The sequence below is a fragment of the Bufo bufo genome, chromosome 6 (genome assembly GCF_905171765.1).
Source record: "Bufo bufo chromosome 6, aBufBuf1.1, whole genome shotgun sequence".
In the NCBI taxonomy this organism is placed as follows: domain Eukaryota; kingdom Metazoa; phylum Chordata; class Amphibia; order Anura; family Bufonidae; genus Bufo; species Bufo bufo.
Window position 1 is genome coordinate 26439644 of NC_053394.1, and position 15528 is coordinate 26455171.

General features: G+C 44.1%; 1 protein-coding gene across 1 annotated transcript in view; it reads left to right on the top strand.

The window, feature by feature from the left end:
- The first annotated feature begins 322 nt into the window (after positions 1–322).
- LOC121005470 (C-type lectin domain family 2 member D-like) overlaps positions 323–15528 on the top strand; it is a 173806-nt gene continuing 158600 nt past the window's right edge. Inside the window, exons 1-5 of the mRNA XM_040438239.1 lie at positions 323–345; positions 3882–3979; positions 7413–7505; positions 7965–8137; positions 13949–14055. Of these exons, the coding sequence (XP_040294173.1) occupies positions 323–345; positions 3882–3979; positions 7413–7505; positions 7965–8137; positions 13949–14055 (494 nt within the window). The remainder of the gene's footprint in view (positions 346–3881; positions 3980–7412; positions 7506–7964; positions 8138–13948; positions 14056–15528) is intronic.

Sequence of the window (15528 nt, forward strand, 5' to 3'; positions counted from 1 at the left end):
GCCCACAGTGCCCCGCCTCCTTAAAATGGGACCTCCACAGCAGCCCATGTACATATGTACAGAGCCCCATGCCGCACTTCAAATCTAGAAGGCGTTGTATTCGCACCCCAGTTGGTTTCCACATATCGGCACCCATGTTTGTGGGCAGTTGTTGCCTAGCAACAGCTATTGTGAGGACCATGCAGTAGTCACCGGGTGTGTACGATCCACATTTTAGTGCAGGCTAAAAATCCACAATGAATTGGCGGACATCCTGTGCAATTTTTATTTACATGTTATGAAAATTTTCCAGGCCTTTCAATTTATGCTGCGGATTTCCATCATGGATGCATTGCAAAGCGTACGGTAAAATCCTAAGTAACTGCGAAAAGATCCGTGTGCTGCGTTACGCTCCATTTGGACATAATCCCAGACGGACGTCTTCTGTGACCTGTCCACATCCATATGTCCGTTCCACAAATGATAGAACATGTCCTATTCGTGGCCACAACTGCGGAACAAGAACGCAATTGGTCTGTGTTAAAAATGGGGACGTCTTACGTATTTTGTGGATCTATGTTTTGAGAACCGCAAAATCCATACTGTCGCATGAATGCACCTTAAAGGGGTCATCCAAGTTCTCAAACAGCCCCCCTATGTGCTGGGCCCCTCACCGGTAATATACTTACCCCGCTCCTGGTCCCTGCACTGCCGCTCCTGCTTCTCTCCGTGTGTAGATGAAAACATCCGGTGTCGGGGAAGGGGGGGCAGCAGCCAATGGCAGGCGGGGACGAGCCTCCCTAGCGTCACCCTGCTGGGGCCTCTGCTAGTCCCGAGAGTGGGTGCCTGTGCTCCCCTGCTTAAATGGAGCGGCAGTAACGTATGTGCGCAGCCATACTGTACAGCTCTATGACACTGACGAGATACACTGACGAGCAAAAGGTTAACATTGTTTTGACTTTCAGGCTCCATAACTCACCATTCAGTACAGCTTTGAACGTGAGACTCCCATCATTGTATAGACAATCCTCTCGGCTATCTCATACATACACTGGACTTGCAGCTGTTTAGCATATGATCAGTTCTGCAGATTCTTGTCATGTAACTGCATCGTTACTGTTTTGCTCCCAGAGGTGGAACAACCTGCTCTTACTTTTCCTACTCGCTCAGTATATTATTCAGTTGATTCCCTAGTGAAAGATCACTGCTTCGAATCCAGGAGCCGCCAGCAGGGCTCCATGGACTGGTTCTGGAGAATCTCCCGGTGCAGGAGCTGAATCTGCACATGAAGATTTCGTGTTCTGCAAGGTGTATTGTGGACATGGTCTAGGAGACCTGGCAGACCCTATATGCAAAATCTAGGTGATAGAATTCCTTTAACCCATTAAGAACCAAGTTCCAGCGTCTGGGAGACAAATCTTCCGGGTGCTGCCATCATCCACATGTCGGTACCTGCGTGAGTCTCATTAGGCATAACCCTCACCAGGCGGCTCGCATGATGTTTTCCCGCTCCCTTGTTGTGGGGCTCGTTTTAGTCTACAGGGTGCAGAGTATTTTGGCTGTAGTCGGGTCTCTTGTGTGAACAGAGCAGTAGTGCAGGTGCGTGACCATCGCTCCATTCACTCTTTATGGGACTGCCAGGTGCAGCACTCTGCAGTCAGTCCCATAGAAGTGAATGGTGCCACGGTCACACGTGGGCATCCCCTCTCCATTCACACATCAGGTCACCTATCTTGTGGGCAGCTTACAAATGTTCTTTATGGGAGCAACCCCTTTAAGTCCCATAATTCCTCCGAGTATATTCACACGTGGCAGATTTGTTACATACGTTTCTGAAACTGAAAACCTGTACCCTTCGTAAGAAAAGGGCTGTTTGGGTTACACATGCGGATTCTTGCAAACTCTGTGGAACAGTCCCAGAAATGTCTAATCTACCAACATGTACATTCCCTGTAAAAGGATTTTTTGTTCTAGCCAAGGATCGCAGTGTATGAGGGCAGCCATAGAGATGAATGGGGTGACAGGGCGACTTCCATGTTTGCAAAAAATAATCAAGACCGTTATAGCAGTCGGGGAAGCAACTACTGTTTTTGAACTTAAAGGGACTGTCCACTTCTTTACAAGTGATGGCCTTTCCTCAGGACAAGCCAGTAATATCTGATCAGCGGGTGTCTGGCACCCCAAACCTCTACTGATCAGCTGTTCTGCAGTCGCTCTGCTATCCCATTGTGTGTATTTCCATGATGCCATATACAGTTGCAAGAAAAAGTATGTGAACCCTTTGGAATGATATGGATTTCTGCACAAATTGGTCATAAAATGTGATCTGATCTTCATCCAAGTCACAACAATAGACAATCACAGTCTGCTTAAACTAATAACACACAGAATTAAATGTTACCATGTTTTTATTGAACACACCATGTAAACATTCACAGTGCAGGTGGAAAAAGTATGTGAACCCCTAGACTAATGACATCTCAAGAGCTAATTGGAGTGAGGTGTCAGCCAACTGGAGCCCAATCAATGAGATGAGATTGGAGGTGTTGGTTACAGCTGCCCTGCCCTAAAAAAAAACCCACACACTAGTTCTGGGTTTGCTTTTCACAAGAAGCATTGCCTAATGTGAATGATGCCTCGCACAAAAGAGCTCTTAGAAGACCTACGATTAAGAATTGTTGACTTTCATAAAGCTGGAAAGGGTTATAAAAGTATCTCCAAAAGCCTTGCTGTTCATCAGTCCACGGTAAGACAAATTGTCTATAAATGGAGAAAGTTCAGCACTGCTGCTACTCTCCCTAGGAGTGGCCGTCCTGTAAAGATGACTGCAAGAGCACAGCGCAGACTGCTCAATGAGGGGAAGAAGAATCCTAGAGTGTCAGCTAAAGACTTACAAAAGTCTCTGGCATATGCTAACATCCCTGTTAGTGAATCTACGATACGTAAAACACTAAAGAAGAATGGATTTCATGGGAGGATACCACAGAGGAAGCCACTGCTGTCCAAAAAAACATTGCTGCACGTTTACAGTTTGCACAAGAGCACCTGGATGTTCCACAGCAGAACTGGCAAAATATTCTGTGGACAGATGAAACAAAAGTCGAGTTGTTAGGAAGAAACACTATGTGTGGAGAAAAAGAGGCACAGCACACCAACATCAAACTCATTCCAACTGTGAAGTATGGTGGTGGGGGCATCATGGTTTGGGGCTGCTTTTCTGCGTCAGGGCCTGGACGGATTGCTATCATCTAAGGAAAAATTAATTCCCAAGTTCATCAAGACATTTTGCAGGAGAACTTAAGGCCATCTGTCCACCAGCTGAAGCTCAACAGAAGATGGGTGTTGCAACAGGACAACGACCCAAAGCATAGAAGTAAATCAACAACAGAATGGCTTAAACAGAAGAAAATACACCTTCTGGAGTGGCCCAGTCAGAGTCCTGACCTCAACCCGATTGAGATGCTGTGGCATGACCTCAAGAAAGCGATTCACACCAGACATCCCAAGAATATTGCTGAACTGAAACAGTTCTGTAAAGAGGAATGGTCAAGAATTACTCCTGACCGTTGTGCACGTCTGATCTGCAACTACAGGAAATGTTTGGTTGAAGTTATTGCTGCCAAAAGAGGTTCAACCAGTTATTAAATCCAAGGGTTCACATACTTTTTCCACCTGCACTGTGAATGTTTACATGGTGTGTTCAATAAAAACATGGTAACATTTAATTCTTTGTGTGTTTTTAGTTTAAGCCGACTGTGATTGTCTATTGTTGTGACTTAGATGAAGATCAGATCACATTTTATGACCAATTTGTGCAGAAATCCATATCATTCCAAAGGGTTCACATACTTTCTCTTGCAACTGTACCTGCTTTATACATGGGATTTGTATCTTTCATATAGTTTGTATCATATATTTCAGGTCGTGGCAGAAAACAGATTTCCATTGAAAGGAGGTGAAAAATGTGAGACCCCAGGAAAGTCCTTCTTACAGCGTTTTGGTAAATGTCACTTCTCACATTGTGATGTCATCTTATTTTGCATTTAATGGGTTGTTCCACAAAACACATTAATTTCTTATCCACAGAATAGGGGGTAATGATCTGATCTGGGGGTCTGAACACTGGGACCCCCACTGATCACAGGTCCTGTGCCACTCCATTTTTTCTCTATGGATTAGCCAGACATCTCCCAAAGTCCCACAGCCCCAATTTCATGGTTTGACCCCCGCTGATCACTCATCCCCTATCATGTGGTTTTCTGGGACGACACCCCCCCCCCCCCCAACCCCATTTAATGGATAATTCAGGTTTTCTAGGTTTTTATAAATGATGGCCTTTCCCTGCGGACACTGCGTGGTGTCACAGACCGATAGGAACCCCCTCCTAAAACAAGAGCAATAAAGTTCTGAACTTCAGTTTTGTTTGTGAATCGGCTTTATATTTGTACAATGAGGAAAGTCCCAGGTGGTCGCCAGGCAGACTTCAAGGGGTTGTGCCAAGTTTATAAGTTATTCCCTATCCACAGGATATGTGATAAGAAGGTGATCGGTGCACGTGCACTGCCGCTCCATTCATTCTCGATAGGTCAGCGCTGTACTCCGCTATCTCTGGTCTGCCACTTCATCGGAACGGGACCCCCGTTCTCGTGATGGGTGGGGGTCCGACCGCTGATCAGCTAATTAGCCCCTGTGGATAGGGGATAACTTATAAACCTGGCACAACCCCTTTACAAAGAATATTCATGTGCTTCAGTTCTACAGGGAGTGCAGAATTATTAGGCAAATGAGTATTTTGACCACATCATCCTCTTTATGCATGTTGTCTTACTCCAAGCTGTATAGGCTCGAAAGCCTACTACCAATTAAGCATATTAGGTGATGTGCATCTCTGTAATGAGAAGGGGTGTGGTCTAATGACATCAACACCCTATATCAGGTGTGCATAATTATTAGGCAACTTCCTTTCCTTTGGCAAAATGGGTCAAAAGAAGGACTTGACAGGCTCAGAAAAGTCAAAAATAGTGAGATATCTTGCAGAGGGATGCAGCACTCTTAAAATTGCAAAGCTTCTGAAGCGTGATCATCGAACAATCAAGCGTTTCATTCAAAATAGTCAACAGGGTCGCAAGAAGCGTGTGGAAAAACCAAGGCGCAAAATAACTGCCCATGAACTGAGAAAAGTCAAGCGTGCAGCTGCCAAGATGCCACTTGCCACCAGTTTGGCCATATTTCAGAGCTGCAACATCACTGGAGTGCCCAAAAGCACAAGGTGTGCAATACTCAGAGACATGGCCAAGGTAAGAAAGGCTGAAAGACGACCACCACTGAACAAGACACACAAGCTGAAACGTCAAGACTGGGCCAAGAAATATCTCAAGACTGATTTTTCTAAGGTTTTATGGACCGATGAAATGAGAGTGAGTCTTGATGGGCCAGATGGATGGGCCCGTGGCTGGATTGGTAAAGGGCAGAGAGCTCCAGTCCGACTCAGACGCCAGCAAGGTGGAGGTGGAGTACTGGTTTGGGCTGGTATCATCAAAGATGAGCTTGTGGGGCCTTTTCGGGTTGAGGATGGAGTCAAGCTCAACTCCCAGTCCTACTGCCAGTTTCTGGAAGACACCTTCTTCAAGCAGTGGTACAGGAAGAAGTCTGCATCCTTCAAGAAAAACATGATTTTCATGCAGGACAATGCTCCATCACACGCGTCCAAGTACTCCACAGCGTGGCTGGCAAGAAAGGGTATAAAAGAAGAAAATCTAATGACATGGCCTCCTTGTTCACCTGATCTGAACCCCATTGAGAACCTGTGGTCCATCATCAAATGTGAGATTTACAAGGAGGGAAAACAGTACACCTCTCTGAACAGTGTCTGGGAGGCTGTGGTTGCTGCTGCATGCAATGTTGATGGTGAACAGATCAAAACACTGACAGAATCCATGGATGGCAGGCTTTTGAGTGTCCTTGCAAAGAAAGGTGGCTATATTGGTCACTGATTTGTTTTTGTTTTTGAATGTCAGAAATGTATATTTGTGAATGTTGAGATGTTATATTGGTTTCACTGGTAAAAATAAATAATTGAAATGGGTATATATTTGTTTTTTGTTAAGTTGCCTAATAATTATGCACAGTAATAGTCACCTGCACACACAGATATCCCCCTAAAATAGCTAAAACTAAAAACAAACTAAAAACTACTTCCAAAAATATTCAGCTTTGATATTAATGAGTTTTTTGGGTTCATTGAGAACATGGTTGTTGTTCAATAATAAAATTAATCCTCAAAAATACAACTTGCCTAATAATTCTGCACTCCCTGTAGATATTCATTTCTTTAAATCTTTCACACCTCCACATCTGTGCACGTCACTGCTGCAGCCAGTCACTGTTCACTGCGTTAGGCTATTTTCACGCTTCGGGCAGAGGATCTCAATACCGCAGAAAAATGTTTCCGTTTATTGTCAATGGGGACAAAACGTAACTGAACAGAAGAGAACAGAGAGCTCCAGAATGCATTCCGTGCCATTTGGCTGTGTTCCCATAATGGAGAGCAAACTGCAGTTTTCTTTCCATCGTGAGATGTGGACCAAAACCGGCATGACCCACAATGCAAGTCAATGGTGCCGGATGCGTTTCCCGGAGACAATAGAAAACTGATCCGTCCCCCATTGACTTTCAATGGAGTTTATGACGTCATTGCTATGTTAAAGATAATACAACCGGATCCGTTCAATAGATGGTTGTATTATCAGTAACAGAAGCGTGTTTGCTGATCCCTGCCGCATCAGGCAAAAACACAGGTGTGAAAGTAGCCTTAGACCACTGAGGACAGTGATTGGCTGCAGTGGTCATATTCAGTATAGCAGCACATCCCCGCAGTAGTTAGTAAACAAGCAGTGGAAGGAGGTTCGGACCAGCACCACAGAGTGAAAGAGAAGGCCGAACAGCTCCCCCGCATTGACATTGAGGATGCCATTTGCCTGCTATGGCAGCCTCGGGACTCCTGAATGCTCAGACCTTTTTCCAAAGTATTAAAACACAAGAAAAACTGTTATTGTTGTAATCGTACTGACCCGTAGAATGAAGGGAACAGGTAGTTGTGCTGCATAGGGTATGCTGAAAAAACACGAAACCCCCTAAAGCTGTGGCAGAATTGTGGGGATTTTTATTTTTTGTGTTTTTGTTTTTCAAATTCCAGCCCATTTGGAATGTTTTTTTTCCAGCTTCCGACTACATCTTTTGCAATAGTAAATGGTGCCATTAGAAAGAACAACTTGTCCTGCAGAAAAAAATCCCTCATACGGCTATGTGAATGGATAAAAACGGCCCTGCAATGAGCAGAAAACTTGAAACTAAAAACATAATCTAAATGGGGAGGGGGGGGGGGGTGTATAAGTGACCTTCTGTTTCATTTCAGTGCACATTTTATTTTCCAGGAAGAAGTGTGACCGTTCCCCTTTGGCTCCTCCTGATTCTACTGGTTATTATCGTATTAACCATTGTTCTACCGCTCGTCCTTGGTGGCACAGGTCAGTGTCCAGTATTTCATGTCCTCATTTAGGATGAAGTCATCACATAATGTTACCCCCACCCATGGGGCATTAAGACTGATTGCCGGGATCATGTGACTCATCTCCCTCCTCTGCCGTCCTGGGTGGCGCCCAATTATCCCCCGACTGTGCATGATGTCAGTCTAATACAAGGAGCGGTAAATATATCAGTGTGACTGAGATAATAATCAAAAATTGTCATTTTATAGAAGCCTGTATTAATAAGAATGCCGGGAGCATGAGGACATTTTATACGTTAAGTGAAAGTCCTTTATCCCGGCATCTGACAGTCCGTCAGTTTCACAAGATGGAAGAGCGGAGCCTAGAAAACTGCTTAGAGAATTCTTAGGATGTCTTCCAGGATGTTCTCTACCTTCCCAGTAATTAAAAATTCTGCGCACTAATCTCATACATGTCACACGTGATGTCCCGTTACAGGTGAATGTCCGGCCCCTGTGACCACCCCCTCTGACCCCTGTGACGACGGCTGGATCTGGTACAAGAAAAAATGTTATTATTTCTCCACAAATATTACCGAGTGGGAGAAGAGCCAGGAGTTCTGTGTCTCCAGGAATGCTACTCTTGCCATTATAGACTTAAGACCTGAACTGGTAGGTACCTATAGGATGTAGGGCTGGTTCCTAGACTCCAGAATGTACAAGGAGCGGCACCACCATCCTGCTCTACATTAACCACTTAACCTGAGCATCCATTGCTCCTGAGTTCCCTCTAGTGGCGGCTCTAGGTAGCCAGGTGTTTAACATTTGACTCTGTATTGTTTATTTATTAAAGGGGTCTTCCAGGACTAACACGGGTGACCTATCCATTGATCTGCTATTCTAGTAAATGGGAGCTGAGGTGCAGCACCTGAGAACTAATTCATGTACCCAATGGGCGGTCCAGGTATAATTCAAATAATATTCAAGCAAATGGCCCAAGACCATAATAACCCTGTTTCTGGCCTATCATTTAAAATGTAATTTTTATTTCTTATTATAATTAAAGAAAATGATAATCCCCAAAATAAAGAAAATATTAAAATCACACCCTGGTCAAACAGTTTTTCAGATATCAATATAATAATGATAATATCTCTAGAGATTTTCAGCACCTTTACATTCAGGCACTGGATTACTACAGAGGTATGGCTATCATTTCCAGCAAATGGTTTGGCTGGTTAATTGGCTGTCACTCCGGGGTGCACCTAGCCTTTCTGCTGCCTGAGGCGAAAACTGAAACCGCGCCTCCCCCCCAATGCCAATTTCTTAACCTAACCCCTTCCCTCCAGCCCATGGCCCTTCGGCTGCCCCTCTCTGGTGCTGCCTCATTGGTGGTGCACCCCTGCTGTCTCTTATACAAGTGTCCAACACTGTGCTCTCTATGCTCAGAGCTCTCACCTGCTGCAGTGCCATCTGCTGTTTATAAGCTGTCACTTCATTTATTATGTGAGCTCCGATGTCTCACCTGTACCGTGCGAGTTTGGGGTTTATCACTTAATCCGGTGAAAGGTTCTGTATTTGATATGCTCAAGTCTCCCACCTGATGCATAACTATTGAGGCTGTCACTTAATTCCGTGCACAGCTCTATATTATATATAGTGTAGTTCAAAATATGGTACTTTATTGTATATATACAGGTTTCTCACCAGTTCCGTGCCTTTTAGTGTTTGTAACAGTGTTTGTAACAGTATACAGCGATATATGCTCAGGTCTCTCACTCAGTGCAGTACTATTTGTTGTTTGTAGGCTAATCACTTAATTCAGTGTACAGCTATTATTATTATTTATTATTAAAGCACCATTCATTCCACAGCGCTGTACATATGATAGGGGGTGCACATACATAATACAGACAATTGCACTAATCATAAACAAGACTAGTTACAGACTGGTACAGAAGGAGAGAGGGCCCTGCCCGTGAGGGCTTACAATCTACATGGTATGGGAGAAGGACACAGTAGGGAAGGGTGAATCTGGTCATGGCGGTATAGAGGCAGCAGGGTCACTGGTTGTAGGCTTGTCCGAAGAGGTGGGTTTTCAGGTTTCTTTTGAAGGATTCCACTGTACGTGAGAGTCTGATATGTTGGGGTAGTGAGTTCCAGAGTGTGGGGGATGCGCGGGAGAAATCTTGGAGGCGATTGTGGGAAGAAGTGATAAGAGGAGAGAAGGAGGTCTTGTGAGGATCGGAGAGTGCGTGTGGGGATGTCTCGAAAGTAGCTCAGAGATGTAGGGAGGGGACAGGTCATGGACGGCCTTGTATGTATTTGTTAGCACTTTGAAGTGAATTCGCTGGGCAATGGTGATCCAGTGAAGAGAGGCAGAGGAGTAATAGGGTGAGAGGTGGATTAGTCGGGCAGCAGAGTTGAGGATAGATTGGAGGGGTGCTAGATGGAAGGCCACAGAGGAGTGTGTTACAGTAGTCTAGGCGGGAGATGATGAGGGCGTGTACAAGCATTTTTGAAAATTCAAAGTTAAGGAAAGCGCGGATGCGGGAGATGTTTTTGAGTTGGAGGCGGCAGGTGGTGGAAAGGGCTTGGACGTGCGGTCTGAAGGAGAGGGCAGAATCCAAGGTCACTCCAAGGCAGCGGACTTGGTTGACTGGGGAGAGTGCGCAGATCGTGATAGATAGGTCTGTTGGGGGGGTTGAGGAAGATGGGGAAAAGATGATGAATTCTGTTTTATCCATGTTAAGTTTTAGAAAGCGAAAGGCGAAGAAGGATGATATAGAAGATAGACATTGTGGGATTCTGGATAGTAAGGTGGTGATGTCTGGACCAGAGAGGTAGATTTGTGTGTCGTCAGCATAAGAGTGATACTGAAAGCCATGGGACTATGAGCTGTCCCAGGCCAAAAGTGTAGATAGAGAAGAGCAGGGGTCCTAGGACAGAGCCTTGCGGGACACCAACAGAGAGGGAATGAGACGAGGAGGTGGTGCGGGAGTTAAATACACAAAAGTCTCTCACCTAATACCATACTACTTAAAATTTGCAGATTGTCACTTAAATCCCTGTATAACACTGTATTATATATGCTCAGGTCTTTCACCTAATGCACTGCTACGTAGTGTTTATGAGCTGTCACTTGTTTTATATACAGCGCGTATTATACACTCGCCTAAAGAATTATTAGTGCCCCCATACTAATACAGTGTTGGACACCCTTTTGCCTTCAGAACTGCCTTAATTCTACGTGGCATTGATTCAACAAGGTGCTGATAGCATTCTTTAGAAATGTTGGCCCATATTGATAGGATAGCATCTTGCAGTGGATGGAGATTTGAGGGATGCACATCCAGGGCACGAAGCTCCCGTTCCACCACATCCCAAAGATGCTCTATTGGGTTGAGATCTAGTGACTGTGGGGCCATTTTAGTACAGTGAACTCATTGTCATGTTCAAGAAATTAATTTGAAATGATTTGAGCTTTGTGACATGGTGCATTATCCTGCTGGAAGTAGCCATCAGAGGATGGAGACATGTTCTCATTCTGTTTACGCCAAATTCGGACTTAAATGTCTCAACAGAAATCGAGACTCATCAGACCAGGCAACATTTTTCCAGTCTTCAACATTCCAATTTTGGTGAGCTCGTGCAAATTGTAGCCTCTTTTTCCTATTTGTAGTGGAGATGAGTGGTACCCGGTGGGGTCTTCTGCTGTTGTAGCCCATCCGCCTCAAGGTTGTGCGTGTTGTGGCTTCACAAATGCTTTGCTGCATACCTCGGTTGTAACGAGTGGTTATTTCAGTCAACGTTGCTCTTCTATCAGCTTGAATCAGTCGGCCCATTCTCCTCTGACCTCTAGCATCCACAAGGCATTTTTGCCCACAGGACTGCCGCATACTGGATGTTTTTCCCTTTTCACACCATTCTTTGTAAACCCTAGAAATGGTTGTGCGTGAAAATCCCAGTAACTGAGCAGATTGTGAAATACTCAGACCGGCCCGTCTGGCACCAACAACCATGCCACGCTCAAAATTGCTTAAATCACCTTTCTTTCCCATTCTGACATTCAGTTTGGAGTTCAGGAGATTGTCTTGACCAGGAGCACCCCCCTAAATGAATTGAAGCAACTGCCATGTGATTGGTTGACTAGATAATTACATTAATGAGAAATAGAACAGGTGTTCCTAATAATTCTTTAGGTGAGTGTATATGCTCAGGTCTAAAGCATACAACACTTCGCCATATGCACTATTAGGGACTATAACCCTCAGTAGTTGCTGACCTCCTGTATATCTAACCATTGTGCTATATGTACTTGGATATGTCTCTAGAGAACAAATACATTTAGGGACTGTTGCCCTTTTTTTTTGGAATACAGTACGGAACGGTTTAGGCTACTTTCACACTGGCGTTTCTGGGTCCGCTTGTGAGATCTGTTTCAAGGCTCTCACAAGCGGCCCCAAACTGATTAGTTCAGCCCCAATGCATTCTGAATGGATAAGGATCCGTTCAGAATGCATCAGTTTGGCTCCGTTCCGCCTCCATTCCGCTCTGGAGCGGACACCAAAACGCTGGTTGCAGCGTTTTGGTGTCCGCCTGGCGATGCAGAGCCAAACGGATTTGTGCTGACTTACAATGTAAGTCAATGGGGACGGATCCGTTTACGTTGACACAATATTGGTGCAATTGTAAACGGATCCGTCCCCCATTGACTTTCAATGTAAAGTCAGGACTGATCCGTTTTGACTTACACTTAGACTTAGACTTTTTTTGACTAAGTGTATGCAGACAGATCCGTACTGAACGGATACAAGCGTTTGCATTATAGGTGCGGTTCCGTCTGTGCAGATACCAGACGGATCCGCACCTAACGCAGGTGTGAAAGTAGCCTTAAAGACGGACACTGGTGGAATTTAAAAAAAAAACTAAACCCTTTTGCTCCCCCGATATGTTTCGCTGGATAACCAGCGTCCTCAGGGGTAACAGAGCAAATAGCAAACATCTGAGCTCACATAATAAAGTGCTGCGCACTAAATTAAGTGACAGCTTTATAAAGATCAGATAGCACTGCAAGAGGTGAGAGTCCTGAGCATCTAAAACTCAGTGTTGTACACTTGTAGAAGTGACAGCCTATTAATCAGCTAAACCATTTGCTGGAAATGATAGCCATACCTCTGTAGTAATGCAGTGCCTGAATGTAAAGGTACTGAATATCTCTAGATATATTATCATTATTATATTGATATCTGAAAAACTGTGGGGTTGAGCCCGCACAACCTGCCTGTAGGTGCAGATCACTATGGCGAAATACATAGGCATTTTCCGTTTGTATATCTGAAAAACTGTTTGACCAGGGTGTGATTTTAATATTTTCTTTTATTTTGGGGATTATAATTTTCTTTAATTATAATAAGAAATAAAAGTTACGTTTTAAATGATGGGCCAGAAACAGGGTTATTATGGTCTTGGGCCATTTGCTTCAATAGTACCTGAGAACTGCCACTGCACAGTGAAGGTTAATCTGGGTGTTACCAATTGGGGGGGTGTCCCTGCACCATCTGAAATGATTCAGTGTCGGACTGTGCAGGACACACCCCCAACTGGTAAGATCCATCTGGAACTTGACTGCAAACTGCTAGCAATTCACTCATAACGTCTAGCAGGAATAATAGAGGGATGGCTCAAAATAGGCATAAGAACAGATGCTCAAGAGTTGTCATTACATTGGGAATGCAAGTAGTTCCTAAAACAGACATGTCAGGAGAAGGGGACAGGACCTCTTTAAGACTGCAGTTTCATATGCTGTCATAAAAAAATTGGAGTAAGGTGCACCAAATTTTCTAAGAGGTTTGGGCATCTTGTGGCACCAGCTAATTAAACCAAATGATAGTAAATAATTTAGACCATGAGAGGCCACATCCCCTCTACCAGGCTCTTTCCGCTTACAAAAAAATGGGGTTGGGTGAGCAGTGTAAAAAACCCCAAAAGTCAAAAACGTGCACCTTTTTAATGACAAAATAGGAGAATATCTATCTATATTTTGAGACCTTGTTCATCACAGAATTTTGGAATGTGTGAAATGTGTACATTCTGTGTGGGTAATTTGGGACTAGATTTTTACTTATATTATTTTGTTTCACCCCATGTCCCTTTTTTATTATGCTGTTTTATGGCTGTATTTAGTGGTATTTTAATACCAGTTGAATATGCTATAAATGTCAGACTAGTGGGGGTCCCCCGACCATAAGCTCACTCTGCTGATCATGGTTACCCCTGAGTATCAACATTACCATCGCTAGATCAGTGGTGGTTCCATAAATTGGTCTCTGACCCATCACACAGTTCCGTGGTATCCAGTTTATATGTCCACAAATGTATATTGTGAAAGCCATTTTAGCACAAATTGTAGTTTTTTTTTAAACTCCTCTGAATTGAGAGACGTCTATGGTTGATGGCGGTTTTATTTGGTTTTATCTCCAGGATTTCATAATCCGATACAAAGGGCCTTCTGACCATTGGATTGGTCTAAAAAGGGAAAGTGATGGAAAGTCGTGGATTTGGGCAAATGGCTCAGTCTTAAAGAATATGTAAGTATGACTTTTTTTTTAAGGGTTCTGAAACATAATGGTATAAATAAAGTTTATTGAACTGAGAGATGGGTTTCCTTAAAGGGGGTATCATGCCATATTGATGACCTATCGTCAGGGTAGGAGAACAATTCACAGATGAGCAGCACTCTGAATCCACATAAGTAAAGCCGACTAAGTGTAGAAGTGTATCAGAAACCTCCTTCAGGAGTACCTGGTGCAAGCAGCATCAGATCCTGGCTCGCAATCCCAGCGACAGTAAATCCAAAAGATCAGCCACACTCTTCCAGTTATAGCCTAGTGGTTTTAATCACCAACAGACATCAATACATAGCGATGTTTCAACTTCAAAGAGTCTTCTGACAGATTTTCAATGTTAATCCATTTCTTCCTGTAACACAGCAAGGGTTAACAGCCAAACAAAACTCAATATCTATTACCCTGATTCTGCAGTTTACAGAAACTCAAAAATAAAATTAATTATATCACCACACTGGATTAATCTGTGGCGATATCTGATTACACCCAAATAATTATCAGATTCGTTTTGTAAACTGGGATTACTTTAAAACATAACATTTACTAAATCATTTAAAATAATGGTTTCTGCAAGGTGATGGACAACAACAATATCTCCAATATACCACTTCAAATGCATGAAAAAGGGTGGATCTTACCCCATTCTGTGGGATCCACATTCAATGGAGAAATTCCCTGGCCTTGAATAGTACCAGGAACCGGTGTGACCAGGGTGCTTGCGTCGGTATTGGCACTGCAGATAACTCCTAGTAGGCCCTATTCTGCCTTTCCTGCCTCGTTAGGGGTCAGGGGCTACAAGCAGCGCCTACCTATCACACATGGAGCACCCGCCCCGACAGGGGCGACCCCACACCGAACCTTTCCCTCAGTATGGGTCTAGTGTTCTATATGGCCCTAATTACAAAGCCCTACATGCCATGTTTCTGTCTTTCTTTTGAGACATCATCAGGGGACTTCACACATGTATTCAAGGGCAGCTGGAAATAAAAATCACAAACATACACTAAATACAGGTCACATATATTACTGAGTACCGCATATGAGATAGTTATCAGCAGGCTCAGGTTACTTACTAAAGATCAAGGTGGTTTTGGCCTCGTGTCTTCACTCAGGATATTCAGTTGTTCCTATCCATGCTGTACAATGAGAAGTGTCCCATGACAGCCAGTGTCTCACCACAAACAGCAATGATTTGGGTGAGCACTCAACAGTTGTTATCCTCATCCTTATATACCTCACCTTCCGGTTAATGTACGCCCCCCCTAATTACCTACCTCACCTGTCCGTATCCATTGTGGTGCATGTTGCTGCAAATGGAACGCACGCCGCTCGCATGCGTTCCACCGGACCGGAAGTTGTAATCACATGGGTCGGGTTGACCGGAAGTGAGGTAAAGACCTGCATCTAGGCGTCGCTGGTAACATAGCAACCTCC